General features: G+C 41.6%; 2 protein-coding genes across 4 annotated transcripts in view; one reads left to right on the top strand and one right to left on the bottom strand.

The window, feature by feature from the left end:
- The first annotated feature begins 398 nt into the window (after positions 1 to 398).
- FAM98A (family with sequence similarity 98 member A) lies at positions 399 to 17,018 on the top strand. Its single transcript, XM_036380731.2, is given in 9 exon segments — positions 399 to 477; positions 3,400 to 3,548; positions 5,014 to 5,148; positions 7,986 to 8,170; positions 9,588 to 9,668; positions 10,966 to 11,082; positions 13,474 to 13,641; positions 15,144 to 15,609; positions 15,612 to 17,018. Coding segments are annotated over 9 exon segments (1,638 nt in total). The 5' UTR covers positions 399 to 424; the 3' UTR covers positions 15,896 to 17,018.
- Positions 17,019 to 24,557: 7,539 nt separating this feature from the next.
- The window catches only part of RASGRP3 (RAS guanyl releasing protein 3), a 58,879-nt gene continuing 56,121 nt past the window's right edge, over positions 24,558 to 27,315 (bottom strand). For all 3 annotated transcript variants that reach the window (XM_054514434.1, XM_054514436.1, XM_054514435.1), the window contains 3 exons: positions 26,685 to 26,810; positions 25,799 to 26,163; positions 24,558 to 25,286 (listed from right to left, as the gene is read on the bottom strand). In XM_054514434.1, coding sequence (XP_054370409.1) covers positions 25,278 to 25,286; positions 25,799 to 26,163; positions 26,685 to 26,810 — 500 coding nt within the window. In that variant the 3' untranslated portion in view covers positions 24,558 to 25,277. The remainder of the gene's footprint in view (positions 25,287 to 25,798; positions 26,164 to 26,684; positions 26,811 to 27,315) is intronic.

Raw genomic sequence — 27,315 nt, 5'->3', positions numbered from 1 at the left:
GCCTCGCACCCGTGTCCCAGTTTAGCAATGGTGCTCCGGTCGGCGGATAGGCGGAGACCGTCGCGGACGGAGGTGGCGCCCATCAGGCATCGGTGAAGGCGGCCCTAGAGAAGCCGGGTGAAGAGGGAGGCCGGGGGCCTGCGGCGCCGCGCTCCCCGCCCTGAGATGCCAACCCGGCAGTCGGCGGCGCAGCTGCGAGCGTGGTGCGTGGGGCCCGGGGAGCCGGGCGGGCATGGGCGGCGCGGGGACAGGGGCTGCGGCGCCGGGAGTGCTGCCTCGCCGCACGGCACGGGGTGAGAGCTGAGTCTCCCCCACGAGGCTGGGATGGGCGAGAGGAGGGGGGAATGGCGGGCGGTGGGAGTGCGAGTACCGGTAGCGCTGAGTGCCGTGTCGCGTAGGTCCACCCGTCGTGCCCCGCCGCAGGATGGAGTTCGAGCTCCTGGAGAACGATGTGCTGGAGTCGCTGGAGGACCTGGGGTACGTGTCCGGGGCTGGGGGTGCGGGGCGCTCCCCGTGCGGGCCGGGAGCAGAGGGCGGCCCCGGCACGGCGCCGCTGTCCGCCCCGCACAGGCGGGGCCGCCCCGCTCCGAAGGGCCGCGCCTGGAATGGCCCCTTTCGGTCAGAGCCTCTCCCAGAGCCCGGCTGGTGATGGTGCCCCATGGCAGCTGGGCTGGCTGTTAGCTGCACGGCCTTGTCCAGTGAGTCCCTTCTCCGTGCGAGCTGATCCCCCTGATTCTTGGATGCCATCTGGTCTCTTGCTGCTCTGTTCTGCACAGCGGCCCTAGCTGAGGGTGGGACAGGATAAAGAGATACGTCAGACAATAAGAAAACTTTAAGGCTTCATGTTTTTTTTTTTTTTGCGGGGGGGGGGGGAAGAGTAAAAAGAATTGCAAATGAGCAAGTGTTTTTCTTCTTTACATTTTCTCAGGGTAATATAGCACAGGAACCTTTTGCTGTTACTGACCTGTTACTTTGTCAGAGTCAGGAAAGGTTGCATAAGTATGAAAGAGAGAGCGTAGAGAATACGTCCTGCTTTAAGCTCCTATGTCTGTAAACTGTTGAGTTCAGAGGACAGGCAGCTACAATTTCATTTCTCCTGCTGGTTGCATGCAAACAGCTGTATTTACTGACGTTGGCCCCATTCCCATAAATCACTGTGGCTAAAGTCATTATGCTCCAGCAAAGATTGTATTTCCAGGCTAGGTTAGTGGTGATAGTTTCAAAGCTTGACAAATAGGCTTCTGTCTTAGCAGGTATTTCTCTGACTGAAATGTGAAAAGGCAGCTCTGCCACATTGAAAATATTGAAAATTATTGATTTTATTGATTTTAGTGATTGGCTTCTTTTTTCTTTCATATGTTTAAAAGGATACTAGTGGCTTGAAGGAGTTGTGATTTGTGCAGTTATAGACAGAAAGTGTTGTTGACTTTTGGCATAAATAAGTAAAGCAAACAGTGAAAGTAGTTGAACAAGTAAGTTATATGAAGCACAGTTGGCAACAGTGAAAAAAAGAAAATCTGGAGGATGAAAGACACAAGACCTCAGCAATATTGGTAACAACTGGGAAAACTACTGCATGTGTCTAAAGGACTTCTGATCCTTGGTGTCTGGAAAGACTGGGGTGTTTGAGGCTTTCTGCTTTGGCAGTAGCTCTGTGGTCTTCGTGGTTCAGCTAATTTTTTCCCATCAGATACTGAAGATATTCCTAATATATCACTTGATTTTTTTTTTTCTCATAGAGAGAAATGTTAGAGAGCTCTCATGTTAGGGAGCTGTTTCTTTTTGTAATTTTGCTCGGGGTGTTCAGATGGTGGCCTCTTGTCTTGTGCATCAGTTTGTTGAACTGTTGAAAAAGCAAACAGATGGGATAGCACAATGTTACCAAAGAGAGCATAGCTCTGGAACACGTGCCATTGGCAGAAACAGAAGGAAAATGCTGCTTGCAGTTAGGAATCTGCAAGTTGGATTATTGGCCAGATTGATGTGTAGCTGAAGTCATAAGAAATAACACACTCAAGATATTACCTCTGTTAAAGAAGAGGTGCCTCTGGAGGTTTTGAGCAGGCACTTAAATCACAGACCTGCCAAAGCACAAGGCTTGCCATTGCTTCCTTTCTACTTTGACCTATAACTGGATGCTTCTGTTCTGAGCCCCAGCTGTTCCCAGACCTACACATGTAGGCCTGAGACGTCTGTGGGATGGGACTGGAACTTGCTCTGATTATCCTCTTGAAGTGTCTAGCTTGCTGTGGTCATGCAGTAGGGCTGTAATACATGAGATTACAGCTTCCCACCAGCTGCCAGTAGATTAACTGTGGCACCAATCGAGCTGCTCTGTGAGGTAAAAGTTATTTTTGAGTGAGGCTTCTTCATCTTCCTTGGCTGAAGTAACAGGCCACTACAGTAAAGGCCAAATCCTTTCTCTGTGGTATTAAGCACAGGAGCAGAGTGAGGAGAATTACATTTCAATTTGAGATGCTTTTTTATTGCTGAGGTTTGCCAAGAGTTGCCTGGACTCGTTGGATTGTTGTGAGGTAGTGGGTGACTTTACGTGGAAGTTTCCAGGAGAGATTTCATTTGGTTATGAGCACTCTTGGATGTCTGTCTCTTTTGGGGGCAGTATATCAAAATAATATTGTACATGTTTTTCCTAAAATACTGAGGTAAACTCTGACTTGAGCTTCTACCTGGTTGATAAGGCAGCCTTCTCCCTACTCTTCATTCTCCCTCTGAGAGATTATCAGTACACAGATGTTCTAAAAGCTATGTTTTCTAAGATCTCATCTATAAACTCATGCTTTCTTACACTAGGTCTGATTTTTGGCTTATTTTGCTTATGCAAAGAACCAATTCCATTAATTTTTCTTGTGTATATTTAGGGAGGTTGGTTTTTCAAGAGATGATATTTTTATGCAGATCACTTTTGTAATATTTCTATCAAAGGCTTTGTTTTGTAAGGAGCCTTTTCATACGTGATAGGAAGTGACAGAAAAGATGCACTTGTTCAGCAGTAATTATCCCACATGGAGAGCTCAGGAAGGATTCCTTGGGACTGCAGTTGCCCTGGATAGGTCTGTTGTCAGTAACATCTTCAGGAGGTGGAGGCAGAGAAGTTGCCACTGTACATGGTAACATTCTCCAGGAGGAAACCTCTGATGATGATATTTCGTGGCACAGTCTCTGTGATGGTGAGTTAAGGTGCACACAAATTCTGAGTTTGCTCTGATGTTTTCAGTGTGGTTCTTGCTACAGTTCAGTCCAGGAATCACCATTCCATGAGATCAGCACTGCAGATGTGTTGTGGTTGTAGCTCTCAATATGTGTCCAGCATAAAATAAATCTGTCCAAGGACACTGGTCACAGCAGAGATTAATAAACTGTGCTTTTGTTTTCCCTCAGTTACAAAGGTCCCTTGTTAGACGACGGAGCGCTGGCTCAGGCGGTCTCCCATGGAGCCAGCTCCCCTGAATTCACCAAACTCTGTGCTTGGCTGGTGTCTGAGTTACGGCTCTTCTGTAAACTGGAGGAGAACGTGCAGGCAACCAACAGTAAGTAGTCACAACTCCAGCACAAACATGCACTTAGTGTGTGCTCCTGCATGCCACAGAGATTAGGGCTGGCCATATCTCTTGTACCAGGGAGTGTTGCCTGCACACTGCCAGATTTTGGATATTTTCCACGTCAAGTTTGCCTGATGAACAGCCAGTAGAGATTGAAACAATATGGTGATCAAAGAGTCTTTCTTCTGAAATTAGCTTTTTCTGTTAATTTTTCAACCATATTGTTTTTTAAAGTTCTTAGATGGATTTAGGGAAACATTAATGCTAGTGGGGTTTTTACTAGATTGTGGGAATACTTTTATTTCAACGCTTCTATTTGTAATTTTGATGTCAGTAATACTACTGTTCAAGGTAACATTCTTGTGACTACAGTAACCATATCTTCTTTTTAATGTTAGTTCTCTTAACTCTGTGCTTGCTATGAATTTTTGGGAAGGAGCCTGAAAATGATTGTTTTTCATTTTGGTAGAGGAAGCAAACTGTAGCTTTCAGAAAAAAAAAGTTAATTTTGGTCAGCTAGTCATGACCATCTACAGATTAAGTTACTAAATTGGTGTGATAACCCACATTCCTGAGTATCTAATATATTAACTCATAATGCCTTTATGAGCTTAGCTTTATATTTACTCAGTGGCCAAAGGTTGCTGCCTTTTACCTCAACATCTGTTACTTTCCTTTCTCTCTGTTTTTGACATATTCATTCTTTCTTCTTTGAGTGTATTTCATTTCATTTCTTTCTCTGTAACAGCACAGTATCTGACCCCTTCTAGTAGTACAAGGTTCCTATTCTTTGTTTTATGTAAAAACACAATCCAGAAGTCTTCCAACACCTATCTCAAATTCTTTAAACACAAGTGACAGAAACATTTTAGCTGGAGTACCATGAAGTCCTACCTTCATTTTGTATGTCTTGAGTTTAGGAATAACAGACATTTGGGGGTGAAGTCTCTTTCCAAAAGATAAAAAAATGTTATTTCTCATCACTGTTTTTTTTTAACCTAACAAATTCTGATTAGTTTCAGTAATTTTTGACAGAAATATCAGTCAAAAGTTTGGTTTATGTGACTTCCTTATTTTTAAAGGATATTGATATGAAATAAAATAAGTTGACAAATGTGAGCTTACAGAAAAAAGTGAGAACTCATAAGCCACATTTATTATTCACGATAGTTTTTAATGTCCCCTTTCATTTTAGAAGTTGCCAGTGTCTGTCTCTTGTAGCTTGGAAAAGCTGTCAGTGAAACATAATTTTATATTAATGGAGCATATCATGGATCCAAATAGGTTGCGGTGTCTTGGAGGAACCCAGGAAATGCACTTGGCCTCCATTAAAAATGGGACTTAACTTATTTTGCTCGAGTTGCTATTTAACATTTTCTTTTAAAATAGCTAATTCATTCTAATCATACCCCCTATATATTAGCAGTGAATGAATTATTCTTTTCTTTCTAAGGTCCAAATGAAGCAGAAGAATTTCAGCTTGAAATGAGTGGGCTGCTGTCTGAAATGAACTGTCCATATGCATCATTAACATCAGGAGATGTGACAAAACGCCTTCATAATCAAAAGAACTGTCTCTTGCTGCTTAGTAAGTTAAAAGGGTGCTTGCAAGCAAACCTGATTTTCTGCAAGATTTATAGTATTGTTTCTTACACTTAACGAGATACTGGTTACTTTATCACAATGTACTACACTGTAGTTACCTAAAAATATGCATTATTTTTACTGTAATTTGCAGCATCAGAGTATTATACTTGTGGGTTTACCAGTCAATATGTACCCAGTAGATGAGGGAAAATACTTTGAATGTTACTTTTTGACATTCACGAGCAAAAAGCCTGTCCTATCACTTCTCAAAAGACACAACAAAGAGGGAATTATTTGAAGACTTCTGCCAGAATCTAGCCACTGAACTCTACTTAGCATGGTTGTAAAAATGACGACTAACATCAGATGCATCATAATTTTAGAGGCTCCCAGTGTGATGACTTGCAAGGTGCAACAAAACTTGCATTTTCCTACACTGACAGCAGTCAGAATTGTTATGAAGGAGAGAATGTTTTATCCCAGCTCCCAGTTCTTTTGATCAACATCCTTAATAAATAGCTTCACTGTTGCTTTCTGCTGATTGAAAGGAAATTAACATTAGCAATGGTGACGTCTTTCCTTTTCCACTTGTCAGATCTCAATAGCTGAGTTGTTTGTTTTTCCTCCTTATGAAATGTTAGAGGAGAAGAAATAGTACTTGAATTTGTAAAAGGTGTGTGGTATTAATTCACATTACAATAAAAAAATATAAGCCTGAGTTAGAAACTGTAGTACTAATTTTAACCTAATTTTAAAATCAAGATGTAATGTTTTATTTGCTTCCTCAGTTGCTGCTGATTCTTTAACTTTTCAAAACAGAAATTTAGTTCTGCCTTCTGAGATACAAGAAATTGTTTACAGAGTAGGTTCCTGTATTTCAGCAGTAGGAGAAAGATGATTAGACTTAATCTGAATATTTCTTATAGTATGTTTTAAAAATGTCAGATGAAGTGAGGTAGTTGTTTCATTTGAAATAGTTTGTTTGAGCTACAATCTTCTCTTCAGCTTGTTTTCTGTAAGCCAAGCCATTCAATAAATTTGGCTTGTTTGTGACACACAGTTTACCCCAGAGGTCCTTTGGGATGTACATTTTGGTAATATAAGGCCGCGTTCAGGAGCTGAACTCTGGTATCCCATCTGGCAGGAATGCTGTGTTTACTGTCAAATGTGAAATTGCAGTAGTGCCAAATTCCTTTCTAGTGTCCCACCATAGCAGCATACTTTCTTTAGCTGTGTTAAGTGAACTTATTAGGTATCCTCTTATATGTGAGCCATAAAACTAGTTTTTTTCAGGAGAAACAGGATAACCCTCTAGTGAAATGTCAGGGTATTTTACATTTTAATGAAATGCAGCACAGTTTGTCGTTTGGAAGATGTAGCAGTATTGCTGGGAGATGAAAGCACCAAATAAACCCAAGTAATTAGGATTGATTGTCCTAATGTACAGCATCACTAGAATGCAATGTTAGGCACTAGCATCTGCAAAACAAAAAGTACAAGAGATTCAGACTGGTTCAGAAAAGTTGTGCAAAAAAAGAATGGCTATCTAAAGAACATTCATCTTAGTGATAGACTTTAAAATTTCTGTCATTGTTTGAGGAAGTTAGAAGATAGCTTAAATATGAACTCTAAATTTTTGAGACAAAATTCTCTGCTAGTTTCTTTTCTAGTAGGCCTGAAAAGTGTAAATAATTGAAAGTTCAGTGTGAGAAAAACCTGTATAAAGTGTTGCTGAAAGAACTTACAAAGGATGCTTCGCTGTTTTACATATTCTAAGAATTTTTTTATGTATAAGGTATTCTGTATCTTCAGTAGACGACATTCTAGAGATCATTAAAATGCTGTGCTCTTTTCTTAATCTTTTTATCTGTCCCAGTTTTATAAATAATAAGCTTCTTTGTATATCTGTGGGTTTACTTCCCTGCTCACAAGTGTCTGCAGTATTAGTTTTTCTTATTTTTAGAAGTGTTTATGTATGTTATTGCTATGGTCACTCACTATGATTAATGAGAAAAGTATTGTTAAACTTGTGCTTTTTTTAAAATTCAAACCTTAATGTTGTGACACCCACAAACAAAGGCTGTTTGTATAATTGTAAATTTATATCACTGTAAATAACACCTGATGCTGAAATTCTGGGCATATACTGTGTTCAGAAATTGTGATTTAGTTTTTTCTCTTTTTGTTTGCTGAAGGAGTTACAATGTAATGGTAGGCTCTCACAGTTCTGATAGTTTGAAGAAAACTTCAGCCACTCTAGCTTCTATTTCATCAGTTACAGCCTTCCTTTCTGAAGTTACTGTAAACATGAATTCTCAATAGTACTTCTCAGTGGGATTATTCTTCGACTCTACATTTTGTGTGGGGAAGTAGAGGAGATTCATCTGACATTTCACTTCTTTCTAGTCGTTTCCTTCCTTGTTTCCTAGAGCCTCAAGAAGTGCTTGCTTGTCTACCCTAAAATGCACATCTCAGTCCCTCATCCTGCTTGTTTCCATGTTCCTAATTTCCTGTCTTTGCTGGGCAAAACCTGAAGGAAAGGAGCTGTGCTCTGTTGAACTCTGGGATTAATACTTGCTGGAATCATAGCGATTTTTTCCAGGCTTTAATTGTACTAAACCCGTCCTCTGTTTGTTGTGTTTCTAGCACTGAACTCAGTAATTGTAAATATGAGTGTTCTTGAAGATACAAGAAGTTTTGTAGGTACAAAATTTCTAGCCCTCCTTCTATCTAAAACAGTCAATTTGCACATTTGTTGGTAGTAAGCACTTGAGTTTTCACTGGCTCTAAAATAACTCTTTTATATCTGATGGTCAAATCTAACTTTTCTTACCCCAGCATACCTCATCTCAGAACTGGAAGCTGCCAGAATGCTGTGTGTGAATGCCCCTCCTAAAAAAGCCCAGGAAGGGGGTGGCAGTGAAGTCTTTCAGGAGCTGAAAGGCATCTGCATTGCTTTAGGCATGTCCAAGCCTCCCGCCAACATAACGATGTTCCAGTTCTTCAGCGGAATTGAAAAAAAAGTAAGATCCAAAGGAAGAAAATTCTGAATATTTATATTGTTTTGATGGAAAATAGTGCTGCTACCTGGGTGAGATTTGCCTCTTGTGAAACTCCAGTGTTTGGATTGTGAAGGAGAGTTGAGGTGTTTTACTGCATATACAAAGAGTCGAATTTTGAAAATTATTTTGAAGGCTTTTTCCATGCCAAGGCATGAGGTCAGGGACTGTTGCTATCATCGCTTTTCAGGGTGACTGCTCTAGGTTTTGATCCCATCACTTGTTGCAGAAGACATAGAAAATGCTAATCTTAGGCCTCAGGAAGAATGTTAAAGAGAAATGTTTTTCAAGAAATACACCTAAACAAATTTGTATGGGAACCTAATGTTTTAAAGATGTTTTGGTTAAAAGGTGGTGTAACAAAAGTAAAACGTAACACCTTCTCCCTAAGACTTCATAATTTCTTGTGATTCCATTTATTTTTATTCCTTGCATGTGTGTGTTCTCCAGGCTTTTGTAATTAAAAAAAAACCAAACTTCTGAGTAACTTTTATAAATCAGAGAAAATAAATGGAATGGACTGTCCAGTGCACAGACCAAGGGTTGGGGGCAGAAAGCTTTTAAATCACATTTAGTGACTTAATTTGCAGGATAGGGGAGAGCAGAACAGCAGATAGGAAATGGCAGAAGACAACCCTTAACTTTAAAGAACAGATATGGGTCCCTTCCAGTGCAGAATATTCTGTGATTACAAAGCTCCCCAAAACAGTGCTGTTTGAAGGCACTTAGTTTAAAATCTTAAATAAATTTGGCTTAGTATCATTTGAAAACCAGGTCACTGAATGTGTTAGGTCACATGCTGGAATGAACAGGTTGGTGGTTTTTTCCAAACTGCTTTGGAAGTTTTTGCCACTGCCACTCCATTACTTCCCCCTTGAAGTCCTAAGAAATTTTGAGATGGGATAGATAATTTGTGTCCAAACTCCTAAAATGCAAGATAGTTAAAATTTCATACTAAAGATTTTTCTCCTTTTGATTATAAAGAGGGGTCCTTCTTTGGATCATTTTACATTTTACATCATCTTAAAATAAGCTTTTTGATACAAATGTGGGTTCTTTTATGGATTAAAGAGATGATGTGTAGAATAATCCTTATGGCTTCAAGAGTAGCAGTACCTGATGGTGTCTTTGTTTTTACTGCTGATCTATTCTATAGTCCCTTCTCTTAATTTTTAAATAATTATAGCTGAGAGTACCAGAAATCTAAAAACAATTACTTTCCAGAAGAAGTGTGCTTGGCTCTCTGTTCCAGAGAAAATAACTTGATATTGGAGGTTGCAGTGTCATGCCTTTCACTGTCCAACAGTCCTCTCCTTTAATTAGAATCTTGAAAAACTAATTTTTTTAGCCAAAGCTTATATTTTTATATGTCTCCTAACAGCTGAAGGAAACTCTAGCAAAGGTTCCACCTAATCATGTTGGAAAACCTTTATTAAAGAAACAACTGGGACCAGCTCACTGGGTGAGTAGTTGCAGGTATTAGAGCCCATTTCCCTTTTCCAAGTGTACAAAGTATTGATCCTGTGTGTTGCAAAATAATTTTTCTCTTTCTGAAGACAAGAAGATAATTTCTTGCAGTATAATGTATATGTTGGTGCAATAAATGTACAGCAACTGCTAAGATCTTAGACTCATGAATCTCTAGGTCCAGGTGCAGGCTAAACTTTTCCAAAATCAGAGACCTGCAGTGGTGGTGCTGACCAGCATGCTCGTGCAGTAGCTTAAACCTTCCTCTTCTGCCCTTTACCAGCACTGTCTCTGTGACCTAGTCCTGCTGAGATGGTGGCATGTCTGCTTCTGGGGCTTCTTTTTAGCTAAGCTGTGGGTCTGTTCATGATGTCCCCCTCTTTTTGTCACTTGGAGTAGTCTGCTTCCTTCACAGCCTCTCCAAGAGGCAGTGAGTATGCAGGTAGGAGCTGGGAGAGACATTGTACACCCAGGCTGCAGAGCTGTGATCTTTTCCAGCTGGGATTTGTTACCTGCTGTACTAGGAGCCTGGTGCCTGGGTTAGTCACTGCTGCTGCACCAAGCTCAAAGCTATGGCTGCTGCTGCAAGACTTCAGGTCTCTCTTGTCTCTCTAACTTCAGGCTGAAGCACATCTTCTCCCAGCAGTCTGCTTCCTTCAGTGCTTGTATTGTTGAGACTGAAAGTGGGCCCTGCTGCCCTCTCTCCAGCCAGGCCTCTTTAAATATACATATTATTTCTCTATTGGTGCATATCTCACCTGCTTCTCTAACTAAACCACTGTCTGCTACCAGCTGTTTCTCATGATTATTTTTTCCTATAGGGCACTTTGTTGTTTTGGCTGTATGCAGACTATGCTTCAATCAAGATTCTCTTGCAGTACTGTACTTACTTTCAGTCCTTTATCTTTGCTCTATCTTTATCCTTAAGCTTTCTACTTTTTAAGAAGGCATGAACATCCTGTTTCTTAGGAGTTACACATGCCCTTGCCTCAGCTTGTTGTCTATAGTATCTTCTCACCTTTGTCTCTCTGTCCTGGTGGATGTTGAGAAGTGCCTCAGCAGTGTGTGCAGTTTTTGTGCTGTTAGAAATGTTAGAAGGCTGAACATGAGCCATGGAATCTTCAGGAAAGTAACATCAGCAGGCACAGCTTGGCTGTGAGTCCATTTGACAAGGTAGATAATTGCAATCTTATGACATGCATATTATCTCTGTGTTATTATCACTGTCTCTCTCTTCCATCCACATAGTTTATGACTTTAATCTATAGATAGTTTGCAAATTTTTGTTTCAGGAAAAAATTGAAGCAATTAATCAAGCCATAGCCAATGAATACGAAGTCCGAAGAAAACTGTTAGTCAAACGTTTGGATGTTACTGTGCAATCCTTCGGCTGGTCAGACAGAGCTAAGGTACAGAAAGCTTGCTGTGAAGTCCTGGTTGATGGTAACCCTTTATAATAAGTATCTCTGGAAAACTGCATCATTGTTTTGTCCTTCATGAGTTAGAAATAATCACGGAGTTGTCTGGCTTTGTTTTGATTTTCTAGAGAGGTTTATGACAATGGAAGATGAGTAAAAATATTTTACTTAAAACTGTTGGATTTTAAACCAGTCTATAAAATGAGAAGTCAGACTGTGTGTAGCTACACACCAAAACCACTGGAAAAAGTAGCGATTACTGATCCAACTGTGTTCTGGGTACCATAATGTGAACTATTAAGTGCTGTGTCTTGTGATGGTAGAAAAGCACCTTCCTGTTGACCATCCCTTATCTTACTTTGTGCTGTCCACAGCAATCAGATTTCCTTAACTCTAAGTGTGTGTGCAGTCACAACTCCACAGATGCACATGAGAAAAGCTGCTAAGGCACTACTTGTTCTTACCTTATAGACAGAGTAATGCTTTATGTGCCTTGTTTGTCTTTGAACTCTGCAAGTGGCTGTGACATGAGATCTGTTCTCCCTTGAGTACATGAGACATATTCTGCTTTTAGAAATAATTACATAATTTCCCATTTCCTATGTCTCAGAAAGAAATTACAGGATTTAAAAAAATAGTACATATAATTTATTTTCCAGGACTAAACCAGATCTGCAAACATGGTGTTAAGTATACTGCTGACAGTGTTTGAGACAGTTATTAGTGCTAAACTGTGACACATAGAATCACTGAGTGTTTTTTCTTGATAAGTGGTTTTTCAGAAAGCAGCAATACTTTAATAATAAACTGTGACCTTGCTTCATCTGAGTAGGACTTCTACTGGTGTACTCTCTATTAAACCTTGTATTGTTCAGGCTTTTTAGTAGATGACTGAAGAACTCCCTGACGGTTTAAATATTTTAGTAATGAATAAAAATGAGCAAAAGTGTGAATTATGTTTTAAAAACAGGGATTTCTAATTGTGTTACAGCTTTGGCATCTTCATCCACGTGGTTTTGTGTTTTTTCCTAGGAATTCTCAGATACTTTAGAACTTGACTAGTTACACAAAATATTTTCACCAAACCCACAAATATATGCATTTATATCTATTAAAATGCAATTTTTTTTTTAAGCATAACAATACAAATTTGGAGAATGTTGCTGTAGTATTCCAGACACACAAAAGAGTTTGTTTTAACAGTAACTTTTAGAAATATGATAATTTTCTTTTTATTTGAAAAGTATCAGAATATAATTGTATGACTGAATAGCCACTTCTCCAGATAGTGGAAACACCAGGGAAAAAATCCTTGCAGTCTACTATTAGAGATTTTTTTTTAACTTAAAATTCCAAGTTTCACCTTAAACAGTATCACAAGACCAAATTATTGTGCTCAGAGCTCAGTCAAACTTAGCAGGGAAAAACACACTAGTACTAGAAAAACGCACTGGTGAATACTTTTGCTTCTCCTACCTTTAGCCAGTGCCATATTCCAGTTTTCTGCCTTTGGATGGAAAACAAGATTTTTTAGGATTTTAAAACGTGCTTCTAAGTTTTTGCACTGTTAAGATATGTTGGAAAACCTGATTTGCCTGTCCCCACTGCCATCATCTGCATTCAGATGGCAGTGTGGTTTATCTTAACTGCATCGCACACTACACTCTGTTGATGACTGAAGAGAGATGTAACTTGTGTAGTAACTCATGTGTGGTAGCACAGATTTCTCCCGTGTCTCAGCTGGAAAACTTTTGAGGTGTTCAAGAAAGCCAGAGTGGTTAATGCTGAAAGGCAGTAGAGGAAGAGACATTGCATACAAAGCAAAGTTGAGTGTAGGATCTCATTTCTAGCTCTGCCAGGCCTCTTGGTGCCTTGTCTTTGTGAAGAAGCCCACTTGAGTGAAGAGTGAAATGAGTTATCAGGGCTTTTTCTGCTGATAAGTGCTGGAGATGGGGTGATGCTGGCCCAGCTGGAATGGGTGCAGGTCAGGGTGAAGGCACAGAATGGGGTCTGGAGCCTAAACAGATGTGTTTCACTTGCAGTGTCTTCTGGATTTTAGCAGTAATTCATGTAACTATATGGCACACTTCTGTTGTGTGTTTGCTGGAAGTAATTCAATCTGATGTGTATGTTGAAATTGTCAGCTCTTTGGTGTCTTGGCATTTCAGTCAGAATTGTGCTTCCTATTTACTTAAGAAATTAATGTGACAAATGCTAGTTTGATTGAAGTAATCCTCAGTTATAAAGTGGTTCTCGCTGATTTTATATTAACTTTTTGTTCTGTTTGCACTAGTGGCTTGTTATTCAGTGCTGATTTGATTCTTTTCATGAGATGTCCCATTGCTTTAACTGACTGGGTTTTATTTTTCTTTGCTCCGACAGAGTCAGACAGAAAAACTGGCTAAAGTCTACCAGCCAAAACGTGCCCTCTTATCTACTAAGTGCACTATATCAATTGCAAATCTCTTGGCAGCTCGGCAGGATCTGTCCAAGATTATGAGAACAAGCAGTGGATCCATCCGAGAAAAGACTGCATGTGCCATTAATAAGGTACCTTTGGGGACAAATGTGTGTTCCTTTTAGGAATATTTAAGTAACTTGAATGTAGTAATAAATCCTACTTTTTTTCAGGATTGTAAGTGAATTTGGAAATAAAGGATAAGAAACTTGGTGTTTATGTATGGCAGATAATGCATCAGTGGATTATGGATAGTGCAGTTTCAGCTTTTGAGGGTCACAGTGTCCCTTCTTTGGAGCAGTAAAAATTGGTGAAATACCTTGGATTACTTTCAGTGGGAGTAGGCCTGCTCTGTTTTACCAGAATTACTGAAGCCATTACCCTGTTGCTACCTGATTCTGTCACCATATCTAAAATAGCATCTCCGTAGTAACTCTGTTTCTGGTCTGTGTAAATAGAATGTACTAAAATCACATTTTAGGCAAGACCCCCACAAATTAGATTGCCCTGAGTACATAAATAGATTACAGTCAAGTGTATAGTTCTAATAATGACACAGGAGAAACATGACTTAGACAAACGATTTTGCTTTGTTTCAAAAATTATGATTTTACAGGAGTAATAGGCTCAAAAAGTATATATGCTGAACTTGCAGCTCAGTAGCTATGTACAGCAGCATACTTGGTGCTTTAAAATTGTGATGATAGGTGCATGCTCTTCTACCTTTTGAGTACCAACTGTACCTCTGGTAAAGTTCTAATTGATTTAGGAGGGAATAGTGGTGTGATTTGGCCACAGCCCATCCAACCCAAATAATTTCTGCACCTTTTTAGTGTTGTTGGTGTGAAAGAAATTAAGTAGTAAGACAGGTTGACCCTACCATCAGGCTGTATGTCTGCAGTACTGCCCTGCTGCTGATGTACAATCTGTTAACTTATCTCCATTATCAATATTAAATATTTTCCAAGACAGTAGCATAAAATAGCAAACTAACCTTCTTCCAATAAAGTTCCTTTGTTATATTGCTTCAAAACTTCAAGCAGTACAAATGTCCTGTCCCATTTTGCCTTGCTAAATTTTAAGGTCACACCATCCTTAGACAGGTAAAGACCTCTAGAGTCTAGTTCCACTCTGATCAGTGCTCACACCTGTCTGTTGTTAAGTTTCTGCATATCCTCACTGAAAAATATAATTTTTTGCCCTTTATTTACTAAGTCAATGGCTTCTATAGGAACTCAGAGCACTAGTTAGGAGAGAGAGTATGTTACATTGTACTTGTGCTTATTTGAGTTTAGCACTCTGCACTAATAAAGAATTAAGTGAAAGACTGTGTTGGGGCTGCCCATGGTGGTGTGCCTGCTGTTTGAACACAAAGCACTGGTCTCCTGACATGTCTTGTTAGCAGTGCTTCAAGTACTAGAGAATCCCTGTTTTACTTTTATTAACTGGACACAGAGGTCTGTCACATTCAAACACAAAACTTGCCTGGATGTAAAAACCTTGGAGTGGGTGCTGTCTGTGGTGTGTCTCAGTAGATGTGACTCTTGTGCGAGGTGTCACAACTCCTATGGCAGTTTTCCCTTTCCCTTTGCAGGTGCTAATGGGCAGAGTGCCTGACAGAGGAGGAAGGCCCAATGAAATTGAACCTCCACCTCCTGAGATGCCACCGTGGCAGAAAAGACCAGAGGGTGGCTCGCAGCAAGGCGGTGGCAGAGGAGGCAGAGGTGGCTATGACTCTTCCTACGGAGGGCGGGGAGGTTACGACCACGGGGGTCATGACCGAGGAGGAAGAGGAGGCTATGACTCATCGTACGGAGGGCGAGGAGGTCACGAACAAGGGAGCCATGATCGAGGGGGACGAGGAGGACGTGGTGGTTATGATCATGGTGGCAGAGGAGGAGGAAGAGGAAACAAGCTTCAAGGAGGCTGGACAGATGGTGGAAGTGGTGGCTACCAGGATGGCGGCTACAGGGAGAGCAACTACAGAGATGCAGGTTTTCAAGCAGGTGGCTACCATGGTGGTGGTGGCTACCAAGGAGGAGGCTATGGTGGCTACCAGTCGTCTCTTATTCTGGAAGTGGCTACCAGGGGGGTGGTGGTGGTGGTGGCTACCAGCAAGACAACAGATACCAAGATGGTGGGTCCCACAATGATCGAGGGGGTGGCCGTGGAGGAGGGAGGGGCGGCCGTGGCGGTCGCGGTGGCCGAGGAGGTCAAGGAGGCGGCTGGGGGGGCAGAGGTGGACAGAACTTTAATCAAGGAGGGCAGTTTGAGCAGCACTTCCAGCATGGAGGCTATCAGTATAATCAGTCTGGCTTTGGACAAGGAAGACACTTCACCAGCTGAGGCTGCTAAAAATTTACACTTCAGCAGAGCTCACATAATAGAAACCTGGTTTCAGAGGCCTGACTTAAATGCTGCTTGAATTAGTACAGGTTTGTACACAGCAGGTAGAAGCTCTTTGGGTGGGATGTTTTGCCTAGAGCAAAGCACAACTTTGTGTAGACCTCTCCTCCCCACCCACCTCTGCCTGTCTGAATGAAAGATATTGTCACTACCCCCTGCACCCTAAACATCAACTAATAGACATGCTTTTTGGATGTTGGACAGGTTCCCTCTGCTCAAAACACTTTTGTTCTAAATATGCCAGCTGTGTTTGCCTTCTATTTTGATTTGGAGAAATACCAAGACCTGTCAAATTTGTCTGTTATAGTGTACACTAGAACTTCTGCATTTTTCCCCCCAAATCATTGTTGAGTTACACGTTCTAAACCAGTCTGGAGTGTTGCTTTTCTTCTCGCTGACCTCTTGTTTCAGCCACGATGCTGTTACAGCGCGTGTGTGTGCGCACAGGGAACTCTGACAAACGGGGTTTTGTGTTATCTGAGCTCTACTATGGATGCCATGTTCAGTAGCCTTATCTCCTGCTAAACCACGTTTTCCCACCTGCTCAACAATGAAGACTGACTGCCGCCAAAATCTGCAAAGATCATTTCAAACTAAGCTAAATTGTGAACCGATAGTGTGTGTAGGCCTGTAGTTAGGTGTAGCAATTCAAACTGACCTGCATCCATCCAAAACAAGTTGCTCCTCCTCCAAACCTAATTTTTACTTGAAATCAGCTAGAAGAAATGACAAACTGAAGTTTATTTTATTTACAAGTTAAATACCACTGGCTCAGCAAATCTAGGGCAATTTGTTTTGGGGGTTGTCTTTTTAAAGAAATGCACTACGGCCTGGGAAGATTAGTTCCTGCCTGGAGGAAGCCCTTTTATTATTGCTGCAGAAAACAAAACCTGGCTGAGTTTGGTGTTCTAATGTTTGGGTTTTTTTCTTTACTGAAAGCCACATAATGCTTCTTGCTGGGTTTTTTTTTTGTGTACATAAACATTGTCAAAAAGCTGTGAAAGAAAATGGCTGAAGGTGTGCTGTTGTATAAAAGGTGAGCAATAAAAGTATCTGTATGTTCTGTTTGCTTTAGTTTCTTTTCCTTGATAGTAAAAAGCAGTTGCTACTGTGGCTGGGAATTCATGGGGATATCTGTCTTCTTCATCTCTTTTTTATTGTAACCTATTTTATATTTTGTAGTTGTCCCAGCTGTACCATGCATTCTGCCCTTTGAGGGGCTGTCAGAACAGCAGCAGGTGGGAGGAACTGATCTTCAGTTGCTCTGACTTTGTTCTGTTCCTCCCTCTGACCTGGTGTAGCAGCTCGTAGTACTCTCTTGCTGTGTAAAGTTATGCTTAGGCTCTGTGAGCACGTGTCTCCTAGGTTATGCTCCTGCATGCCATGTGAACTTGGTATGCTGCTTCTGGGAACTTCCTGATGCTCTGCAGCCTTGTGGAAATATAGGTTTGTGCTACTATGCTCAGATCACTGTAGCAGAGGCTGTGATGATGGCAGAGTCTACCTGTTTTTATCTTGGGGATGAATCCAGATAGATGCAGGCAGGAGGCTTACAGTAATGCATGAGTATCTGGGAGAATCTCTCTGCTCAACTGGTGTTGCTGTAATTCAAGGTAGTCGTGTAAATAAGCTAAAAAACATTATTTAGAATTTGTTTTCTGTATTTCATGCCACAGTCAACCTGAAAATCTGTTTGATTTATTGCAGCCACTAGATGCTGCTAGTGATTCACGGGTTTGGAAGGAAAGGTCCCTGAGAAAGGCACTTGGGAATCTGACTTAATGGCTTTTCTCCTTTATGTTTCAAACAAATCTAACAAGCCTGATGAGGGAAAAGCTTTCTGTATTGAATTCAGGTCTTTGAGGATCACTGATACACATCTATCTGTGCCTAACACCATTCAAATTATCAGCATCTAAAACTGAATGCTGCTACACAAAGGTTTATCAATGATTTCTTACAGCAGCAATCTCCAGAGAAGGTGTCTCCCCTGTAATGCTTTGTCATAAGCATTAGCTGGTGATGAGCCGCATTCCTGCAAAAATAATTAGTGGGTTTTTTTTAAGAATTAGGGTTCCTACAGTGGGGTCAGTCCTGGACTAGCAAATGCAAAGAGGTTGACAAATTAAAAAGAGCCTTTTGCTGGGAATGTAATCTCTTCAAGCTGACAGCTTCTGCTTTTCTTCACACTCCTCAGTGTAAAGAGGATGGTGCTTTCTGTCAGTGCATTAAGAGTGCTGTAAACTTGTTCCTAGCAAGAGGGAACTCAGGAGGCTCTTCAGAGAGCCCCTGCTGGAGTTACATCAGTGCCTTCAGACATTGCTTTCTGTGCCAGAACTGCCAGTTCCTCTGCAAGGCTATAGCTGTTGCTGCAGTGCAGAGTCTCACCTTTGCACACTGTGACATGGTGAATTGATGCTGGGGTGGGGTAGGAGCTTCCCCTTCCTCCTCCCAGATAGCTTTTTCTCATCTAAATACTCCTCCTCCTTCTTCTTCCAGGACTTAGGCCAAGTCCCAATTTATTCCTGTTTGAGGGGGAAAGTTAAAAAAAAAAAAGTCATAACCAGGAGGCTTTACTCTTCCAACAGGAAAGAAAACACTTTGCTTCTGCCAGCTGTTGTTGTTTTTCCTTACTCTATTGTTTCCTCCTAGTGTGCTGTGAATTCTTTGTTCCCCAGAGAAAACAAGCTTTGTGTATGTGGAGAGAGCAGCTTTGATTAATGAAAGCAAACAGCCACTGCTTTGTTATTCTCTGTATGATGCTCTGATATTTACAGTTTTCCAAACATGATTTCTGCACTGCTGCACTGGGAGGAATCTCTTAAATAGAAGCTGGGAGAAGTGAGATGGGTTGTGGATGTTATTAGACTGTGGTGGATTGGATATGCATGTTTGATTTTATTGTGCATCATGATCAAAAGCAGAACTCCAGCAGATTAAAAAGGCAAGTAAGCAAGCCAGGGAACAGTGTTCTTCCTCTTGGCCTTCCTGTTCCTTGCCACTCTTCTCCCACAAGCTGTAGGCATCTTGTTCTGTTTTTTCCATCTGCCTTTTTTTCTCTAGCAGCTTTTGTTTCCTAAAGGCTTCACTTGCATTGCCTTTCCATTCCCTGTGTTAGGATCACTGTCTCTCAAGCATTGTCACTGTGAAGTAACATAACTATGGGGAGAGGGGGGCACACTTGCTTCCCACATCAGGTGCATTACGACCTGACTTGGAATACCATGATGCATATGCACTGTAGTCATAGTTGAGTTTTCCTTGCAGGTCTGAGGAAGAGGTAAAAATTGATTTCTTACTGTGAGTAAAGGAGTACCACAACCAGGGAAAGTGGGTCAAACTGAGCTTGCACTGTACATAACTCACCCCAGAGAGCCTTTTGTCTTGTAGCTGTTCCCTAAGTAGTTTTCTCTTTAGCTGGCTGGTAATTGCTCTCTTGATGAGATTCTTCTACTTCAGCAGCCAAAATCCTGAAGTGTGTAGCTCCATGGTGATGTGCCACGATGGCTGATGGCCCCAGAGGGGCTCCTCAAGCTATGGATTTGGCTTCTCAGCCAGAGCCTGTGGGTAACCTGCCTTAAGGCTTCAGCTGTCTGTCTCCAGGAGACTGTTACTTGCATCTGAATTGAGGAAAGTGGCAAGTGCCTCAACCAGCCTCAGGCTCAGTTAGAACCTAGAGGCTTACCAGTCAACTGTCTAAGATAGAAATGGGGAGAAGGGAAGCAAGATTCGTGGCAGTAGATAGTTATGAGAAGTGGTTGGAGCTTGACAAGTCCTGTGGTGTAGGAATATTCCCTGACAGGTTATGCAGCTAGAAAATGAAAATTAAACTGCTGAAGTAGAAAGAATGCAGTGGGGAATAAGGATTATCACTGGGATCTCATGGCTTTTGAGTGTCCAAAAGGCTTGTGTCAATTCTTGTGGTACTGGAAGTTGATTCAGCTCCCTGTGAGGTTAATGAAGACCTGCAAACAAAAGCTCAGGTACCTTTTTGTTGCACATAATTTAGTCTTAGTTCTGCCATATTTAGACTGCAGTAGAGAGTCCAAGTGTTGTTGACTGTTAGGCTTGTGATTCTGCTCTCTGAACTTCTTATTTCCCTGGACAACAGGAATGATATGGATGTATCAATGCATTTTTAAGGTGTTGAACATGATTTAGCAGTCCCAAGCAAGCTGGCTAGTGCTGAACTTTGCTTTATCAAACCCCAAGTTTGCTTTTCTAGCAAACCCTTAGACTACCTAAGTCATAGCAGTGTTGTGATTGGAGAGCAGTATGCCAAGGTGTTTCCCCTGTGTAGGCTCTTGGCATACTCATGTCCTTGCTTGGTTCAGGTTATGACTTTTCAAGGGGACAAAGTCTGAAAAAGCAAGTGCTGTTACCAGCTGTAAACATTGCCTTCTCCCCTCCTTGGCTGAAAATAAGTCACAGCTCTAATGGCTTGACAAACAAGGGAAGAAGGGAAAAAATATTTTTCCTTTGTGTTTACTTGGTGCTTTTTATAGCTCTGACTGCTGTCAGTGTCATTGTTTCCCTTTTATTGTCCAGTAATTTCCTCTCTTGTCCACGTGGGTCTTTCCCACAACACAGGAGAGAAAAACAAGTACAAAAAGTAGGAAAACACTATTGTAAAACCAAAGAAAGAGGGAGTCTGCCTGTGCTGTGGGCAGGTGGAAGGTCATAACTCGTTTTCACACATGGAGCAGAGATGAAGGTGATAAGGCCTCTTTAAACTTTCCGGCATTAGCTCCACTCATGGAAAAAGCAGACTTTTTGGCTAAATTTCATACTGCCCCAGCAGTAGCCTTCTGCTGATGGCTTTTCTGTCTCCTAGGACCAGATTGTCCACAGCTGTAAACAGCACTTTAAAGTGCAGCACACGGATTTTCCAATGAGTTTACCCCGTTGGCTGCAATGCTTTTTTTGAAAATCCAGATCAGTGCTGATAACTCAAAAACTTTTTCCAAACTTGCATCCATTTCTGCAATGACCCTGCCAGCTCTTTTGTCAAGGCTTTCTTGAGAAGTACTTGGAGCTATTTTTTGTGCTGTATGGATATTTTCATCTGTTAGTAGGCTGATGTTGAATGAAACAAACCTTGATTAGATTTTCTTTGTGCTATTATAGTCACAAAACAAACAAACCTTTGTTTCTCTCTCTACAAAAACAACCAACCTTCCTTCCTTCCTTCCTTCCTTCCTTCCTTCCTTCCTTCCTTCCTTCCTTCCTTCCTTCCTTCCTTCCTTCCTTCCTTCCTTCCTTCCTTCCTTCCTTCCTTCCTTCCTTCCTTCCTTCCTTCCTTCCTTCCTTCCTTCCTTCCTTCCTTCCCTCCCTCCCTCCCTCCCTCCATTGAGATCCCTTCCATTCTTGGTGTCACATAGAGAAAGAGGTCTCTTAGTGTGTTTCTTCCTGCATTTACTCTTTGTCTGTCTTGTTATTTGTGTTCTCTGTTTTTGGTGAGGTTTGTTTTGTTTGGGGGTTTTCTGGGTTGATTGTTTTTGTGGAGTTTGTTTTGTTTTGTTGGTTTTTCCCAGCCTCTGTCCAGTATACTTCATATGCAGCTTTCTTTCATGTGAAATCTGTATTTCCCATACAGTTGCCTAAAGCTTCTGGAACTAGTATCCAAGGCTGCAAGGATCCTCCTGTGGCTGCTCAGCCAAAGGCTTCTGGGCTTCCCATGAGGAAGACCTTGGGGGGGCATGTCGGGCATGCTTTCCCTTTGACTTCTGTAGAGGAGTCCTTGAGCAACAGTTCACAGAGGTGACGGGCTGTTTAATTTTGGAAAAATGTAACATTTTAGGAAATGGCTGCCCCTAACCTTGCTCTGCAGCTCAGCTCATCTGCTGTACTGAAAGGAAAATGGCTCACCTTTCCCAGCTGGGGAAAATCCATGCTTCAGACTAGTTCTGGTCAGCAAGTATATTCTCCCTGCCCCTGCCCAAGACTTCACCTGCCTGAGGAAGGTGCCTTTGAGAAGATGGCTTCTGTCTAGGAAGTTGTTTCTTTGTAAAGCTGGGTTTGTTCTTTTAAAGCCTAAAAGCTGAGTAGGACTGGGTGTGGGGGGCAGAGGAGGGCAAGACTCTGGGGAGGTTTAGAGCAGAGGAGAGAGCTGGGGTTCAAACCTGACCTTGCATTTCCATGTGAGAGAGCCAGATGTCCCCCTGACTCCTTGAGAAGCACTCAAGCACTTTACTCCATAAAATTGGAAGCAAAGCTGAATCTCTCTTATGTGCAACATGAGGCTTTGCAGAGGTTTTAAACAAGCACAAAAAGTCCTAGTGGGTTTGGCTCAAACAGCCAAATAATCTCTTACAGGGTCTATCCAAGCACTTGCATTTTTCACCTACTCTTATTGCTTGTATTCTTTGGCATTTGCAGACCAAGCTGTAAATAAGGTTTGACACAATCTTCCTTCTTTCCTCTGTGTGGTGTTTTGGAGAGTTTGTTTCTTAAACAATCCCTCAGTCTCCCCCCATGTTTTTTAAAAGATCCTGAGACAGGAGAGAGAATGGATGGGGTGGAAGTATCCAGCATCATTTGGGATTGTATCTGACTTTAGCTACTTCATTAATCCAGCCTTCTTGTCATTATGACATACTTTCTCCTGGACACTCTCCTGGAATTGCTGTACTTCTAGCAGGCAGGATTTCACCAAGACCAGCAGAGACACATAGATCAGGCAGGAACTCTGATGGCTGATGCTTTCTGCATTTTGTTAAGTTAGAGCAAACAAGAAATTCTTTGTTCCTTCGCCTAGATTGGGTAACTAAAATTACTCTTGTGAAAATAAGTCTTTCCCCTGTTCAGAAAAAGATGTCCACTTGAAATAAGAAAAGAAAAAGATTTTCTAAATTTCCTATATTCAGGCCTCCCCACAGGGGAAAAAAAAAAGCTCATAGCAACTTCTTAAAATGTTTGTCCAAGCCCTGTGAACTCTCCCTACTCAGATTCTTGCTGTGGACTAGGAGATCCACATTCTGTAAACAGCATGTGAATGCTTTTTTAATAAATAATTACATTGTCTAAGATAAATCTATTCCTTTCTGGGCAGTGAGAGGTGTGTGTGTGTGAGAAAAATGGCTGCATTTCTACCCAGTATCTTTCTTGTTTTCAATGGCCACGATCACTTGCTGCCAACAACACACTCTGTTCCCCTTCCTTAAATGCCTGAAGCAAAGGGTTTCCAGCTGTAGCAGGTACTTGAAATTTTCGCCTATTCCTTCTCAATTTCATGAAGAATTTCAGGAAGAATTTCTTCATGGTTGGGGTTGTTAAGCATTGGAATGGACTGCCCAGGGAGGTGGTGGAGTCACTATCCTTGGATGTGTTCAAGAAACAACTGGATGTGGCATTTAGTGCCATGGTTTAGTTGACAAGGTAATTGGTCAAAGGTTGGACTTGCTGATCTTAGAGGTCTTTTCCAACCTTGATGATTTTGTGATTCTCCTTGGAGGCTGCAATATTTTTCTTAGCAGGATCAGTTGTATGGGCCTGCAGACTATCCTTGATCTGCAACTGCTGCTGAGGTAAGCATATAACTGACTGAAGCTTCCAGGCTTGCAAGAGATTTATTGATGAGATGAGTAAGTCAAGAGCTACAAATGACTTTTAAAAGCCTGCAAGAAATGAGCTGAGGTCTACAGACTAAATGCTGGTCAAAACTACGTGATGTTAAGAATGAAGTTGCTCTGAACATTTCATTTATAGAGCATTAAGAGGCTTATCTGAACAGCTCCATCAACAGCCTGGATGGTAACCAAATTTCTCTATTCAAATTCTCCAGCAGAGCATTTTCACTGTGAGCAAGCCGGGCACTGTAACGGTAGCAGTGGCAGTGACCCGTCAGCTGACCCACCACAGGAAATGAACACCAAGGGTTTGCTAATGCTTGCTCTTTGCCCACAGCAGCATAAGAATGAAGTGTGCTTCTGGCCCTCATCCTAGTTTGGAAACCTGAAGAGTGCTTATTTCTCTTGAGTTTACAACAGTAAAGAGAATGGTTTTAAAAACTTTTTTTGTCTCCACAGATTTACCATTTACTATTGCTACTGCTTGTGCTGGAAAACAAACCTGCAGGATGCAAACCTGGGCAGGTATCAAGTAGTCCCAGTGCAGTTTACAGTCAAATTACCACAGAGGAGTGCAGCTGTCAGTTTTGTGTTAGGGAAGTCTATGAAATTACTCTCATCTTGAAAGTTTATAACATGTTGAAGGGTGCAATAACTTGGATTTTGTAGGACATCTTATAACTGGGTTTTAAATCAGAGCGTGTGCTACATATGCACACTCCCTAGCCCTGTTTTTGTGGGGAGGTGGGATAAGAAGACCAACACGTGTGCCAGTTTTTCAGGTTTGAGCTTTGTGGTGTTTTGTTTTTATCTCTTTTTCCAGATGAGCGCTGTCCTCTTTCAATAATTTAACAGTTCTGGGAAATGCAACTTCAAACCAGACCATTATAATTCAGGTGCTAGATCCTACCTTAGCAATCTGCTGATTTGGAGATTGCTCTTCAGAACATTTAGTCTCAACATGTACAGCTTTCTAAACCAGAGAAAAGTACCAAACTCGCATACATACATGGACACAAATACACACACACACATAAAAGTAAAGTGTTTATTGCATGCTAATGTTACCATAATCAGTGCTGGCAAAAATGACCCTTCTCCATAGAAGAACACATAGTGTCTTGGAATTCCTTCAGTCTCAGCCAGCTGCTGCCTCTTTGAAGGATCCCCAGTCTGGGAACCGATATCACTGTGCTGAACACCAATATCTTCACTGCAGCAATGTAAACACGGCCAAAATTCAAAATCCCAGGTGCGTGAAGAATTTCAGTATAGAGTATTTTGTGAGAGATTTTTGTTTGAGATTTAATCAACACACACACACACCTACTTCTTTCCTTAAATGATCATGACAAGCCTCGGGAAAGGAGTGTTATTGAACAAACTTGGATGCTTGGCTTCTGTCCTCACCCTTGCTGTTGCTGGCAGACATACTGAAATGATGCAGTGCCTTTAAAGAAGGCTGAATATATCCTCACTGGCACATAGAGGAAGTTTCCATGGAAGTCATACAAGAGAAAACACTGAGCACAGAGATTCATTCTGCTGTGGCTGTGCAATATTCATCGAAATGGCTTACTCGTGAGAAAATAAATAGTGCCTTATAACACCTTTCAGCTAAGAAAACAGGGCAATGGTTGGCTTTAAAAGGATGAGGTATGGGAACACTCCTTATGGCCAAATGTGGTCTGTGACAGTCCATCAACACTTGCTGTAGTTGTCATCTTTAGCTTTCTGTGCTTCAGGGTGAGCAATCAGCTATCCTGCAAGCAGAAGAAAATAAGCATTTACATGCTGGCAGAGAAGGTCAATAAAAGCATGAGGCTTTGGAAGCATAAACTTCATGGATGACAGCAACAGACATCAGATCAATACCCTGCCCTGGCTTGGATTCCTGTATTTGTCAGAATGGTAATTGTTGTGGGTGTTGCTCTCTCATGGAGTCCTGAACTGTGCACTGCAAGAGTACAACAGGACAAAAGATGGCCAGATATCCACCAGGCTACTTTAATGGTTTTCAAAATGAGAAGTACCAACTACTAAAAAGCACACGCTGACACCAGGACCCAAACTGCCACTTACAGTGTTGTAGCACACGTGTAGTGCAGTGTAGAAAACAGGGATCTATGGATGATTTAGCATTCTTCTGAAAGTGACTCTTGTGCAAGAAGCAATTACAAATTTGAATGAAAAAGCACCCTGAAATCCATCAAATAACCTTATGAGACTTCAGACTAGCAGATTTTAAACTGCTTTGGCTTCTTCTGGAACTCACCTCGGATTCTTGTGTTTCTGGGAGAGTTTCTATTCCATTGTGATCCTCTATATCTTGTGGGGCCTCGGCTTCTAGCTCCACATCAGCCTGCATGCTGGGCTTTTCATTCTCCCACTTTGCAAAGCCTTTGCTCTTCCCAGCTTTTCCGTAGAATTTGGACTTCATTTTGGGGAAAGTGTGGGAACCTGAATCATTCCAACCTGGCTCATGCCAGAGTGGTTCTGTCTGTGTTGCTTGGCTGGTGGTCACCCGCTGCAGCCGCACGGAAATTTTCCGTGAAGAGCCAGTGACGAGGGTGATAGCTCTGCCATCAAGGTCTTGGTGTTCTGCAGCAACACTGGGAAATTCAAATACTTCATCTTGGACTGAAAGAGAGGGTGGAATTGTTTTGTTTAAGTATTCTGCTTCAAGGTCTTTACAAAAAGTTAACAAACATGGGGGAGGGTGGGGAGGTAACCCCTTGTATGAAGCAGTGCTATAATTAGCAATATCCATGTGCTACTTGGAAACTGTTTCTGACACTGTGTGCACAGATCTTATTGTCTCACCATCTGCATGCTCAGGGCATAAGGCAATGCTAGAATTGTGCCCTACGTCTCCTTGCTCCTAAGTGATAAAAAAGGAGAAATACCATTTCATTTCTTTTCAGCTGGGATAGAGGTGCCAGTAAGGAGGATAGTGAGCCTTAGGACACTAGAACACTAAAGCCATCGCTGGAAAAAAAGATGCTGTAATTTGAGGTCTGAACACAAGCCATAGTGCAGAAAAAAGGACAAGTGCCTCTTTGTGTGTTGATGCAAAGGAAAAATTAAAAATGGCAGCAAGGACACTGGCCATTAGAGAGGATTCCAGAAATGGTTTAAAACAGGAAGAATACTGTTCTCACCTGGAGGCAGAGATGGACTGCTAGGAAGAGACCCATGGTTGCTGCCTACTGAAGTTCCTCTGGAAAATTTCCTGCATGCCAGCACAAGCAGGTCTCTGCATTGCTTGTGACAGTTGGCACCGCAATCTGTAAAAAAAGGAATTGTCAAGTCATCAAATGGAAAGCCACAACTATCTCGTAATCCCTCAGGGCTATTAGCAGGCAGATACCAAGAAAGGACTTTGAAGGAACAAAAAGTTTGACAGAAGTTGTGAAGGGTGTCACAGAAATGGATCATTTGGTGTGAAGGGCATTACAAAAAAAAATGGATCATTTCCATGACAGCCATTTGTAGAAAAATGGCAGCAGAAGACAAGAGGGAAGATGATATTTTAATCATAAAATAGTCTCAAAGAAGAGATGTGGAATGATATGATCCTGTGTATGCCCTACATAAAACTTCTGCTCTGCTCCCACCAAGAGGGGGGGTTATTTATTTGGCTGGCTTTTATCTGACCCAGCAGGGCCCATTATAGTAAGCAGGTTTGGTTAGAAGACACCAGAGCATCCGTACCCTGAGCATCTGGAAGGACTGCTGGAGGTCAGTGTCGACTACTGTAAGTTAAAAATAGTCTAAGTAGCTCAGTAAGCA

The sequence above is a fragment of the Molothrus ater genome, chromosome 3, assembly GCF_012460135.2.
Source record: "Molothrus ater isolate BHLD 08-10-18 breed brown headed cowbird chromosome 3, BPBGC_Mater_1.1, whole genome shotgun sequence".
Classification (NCBI taxonomy): Eukaryota; Metazoa; Chordata; class Aves; order Passeriformes; family Icteridae; genus Molothrus; species Molothrus ater.
The sequence above is the reverse complement of the archived record's forward strand: the minus strand, read 5'-3'. Positions and strand labels throughout refer to the sequence as shown.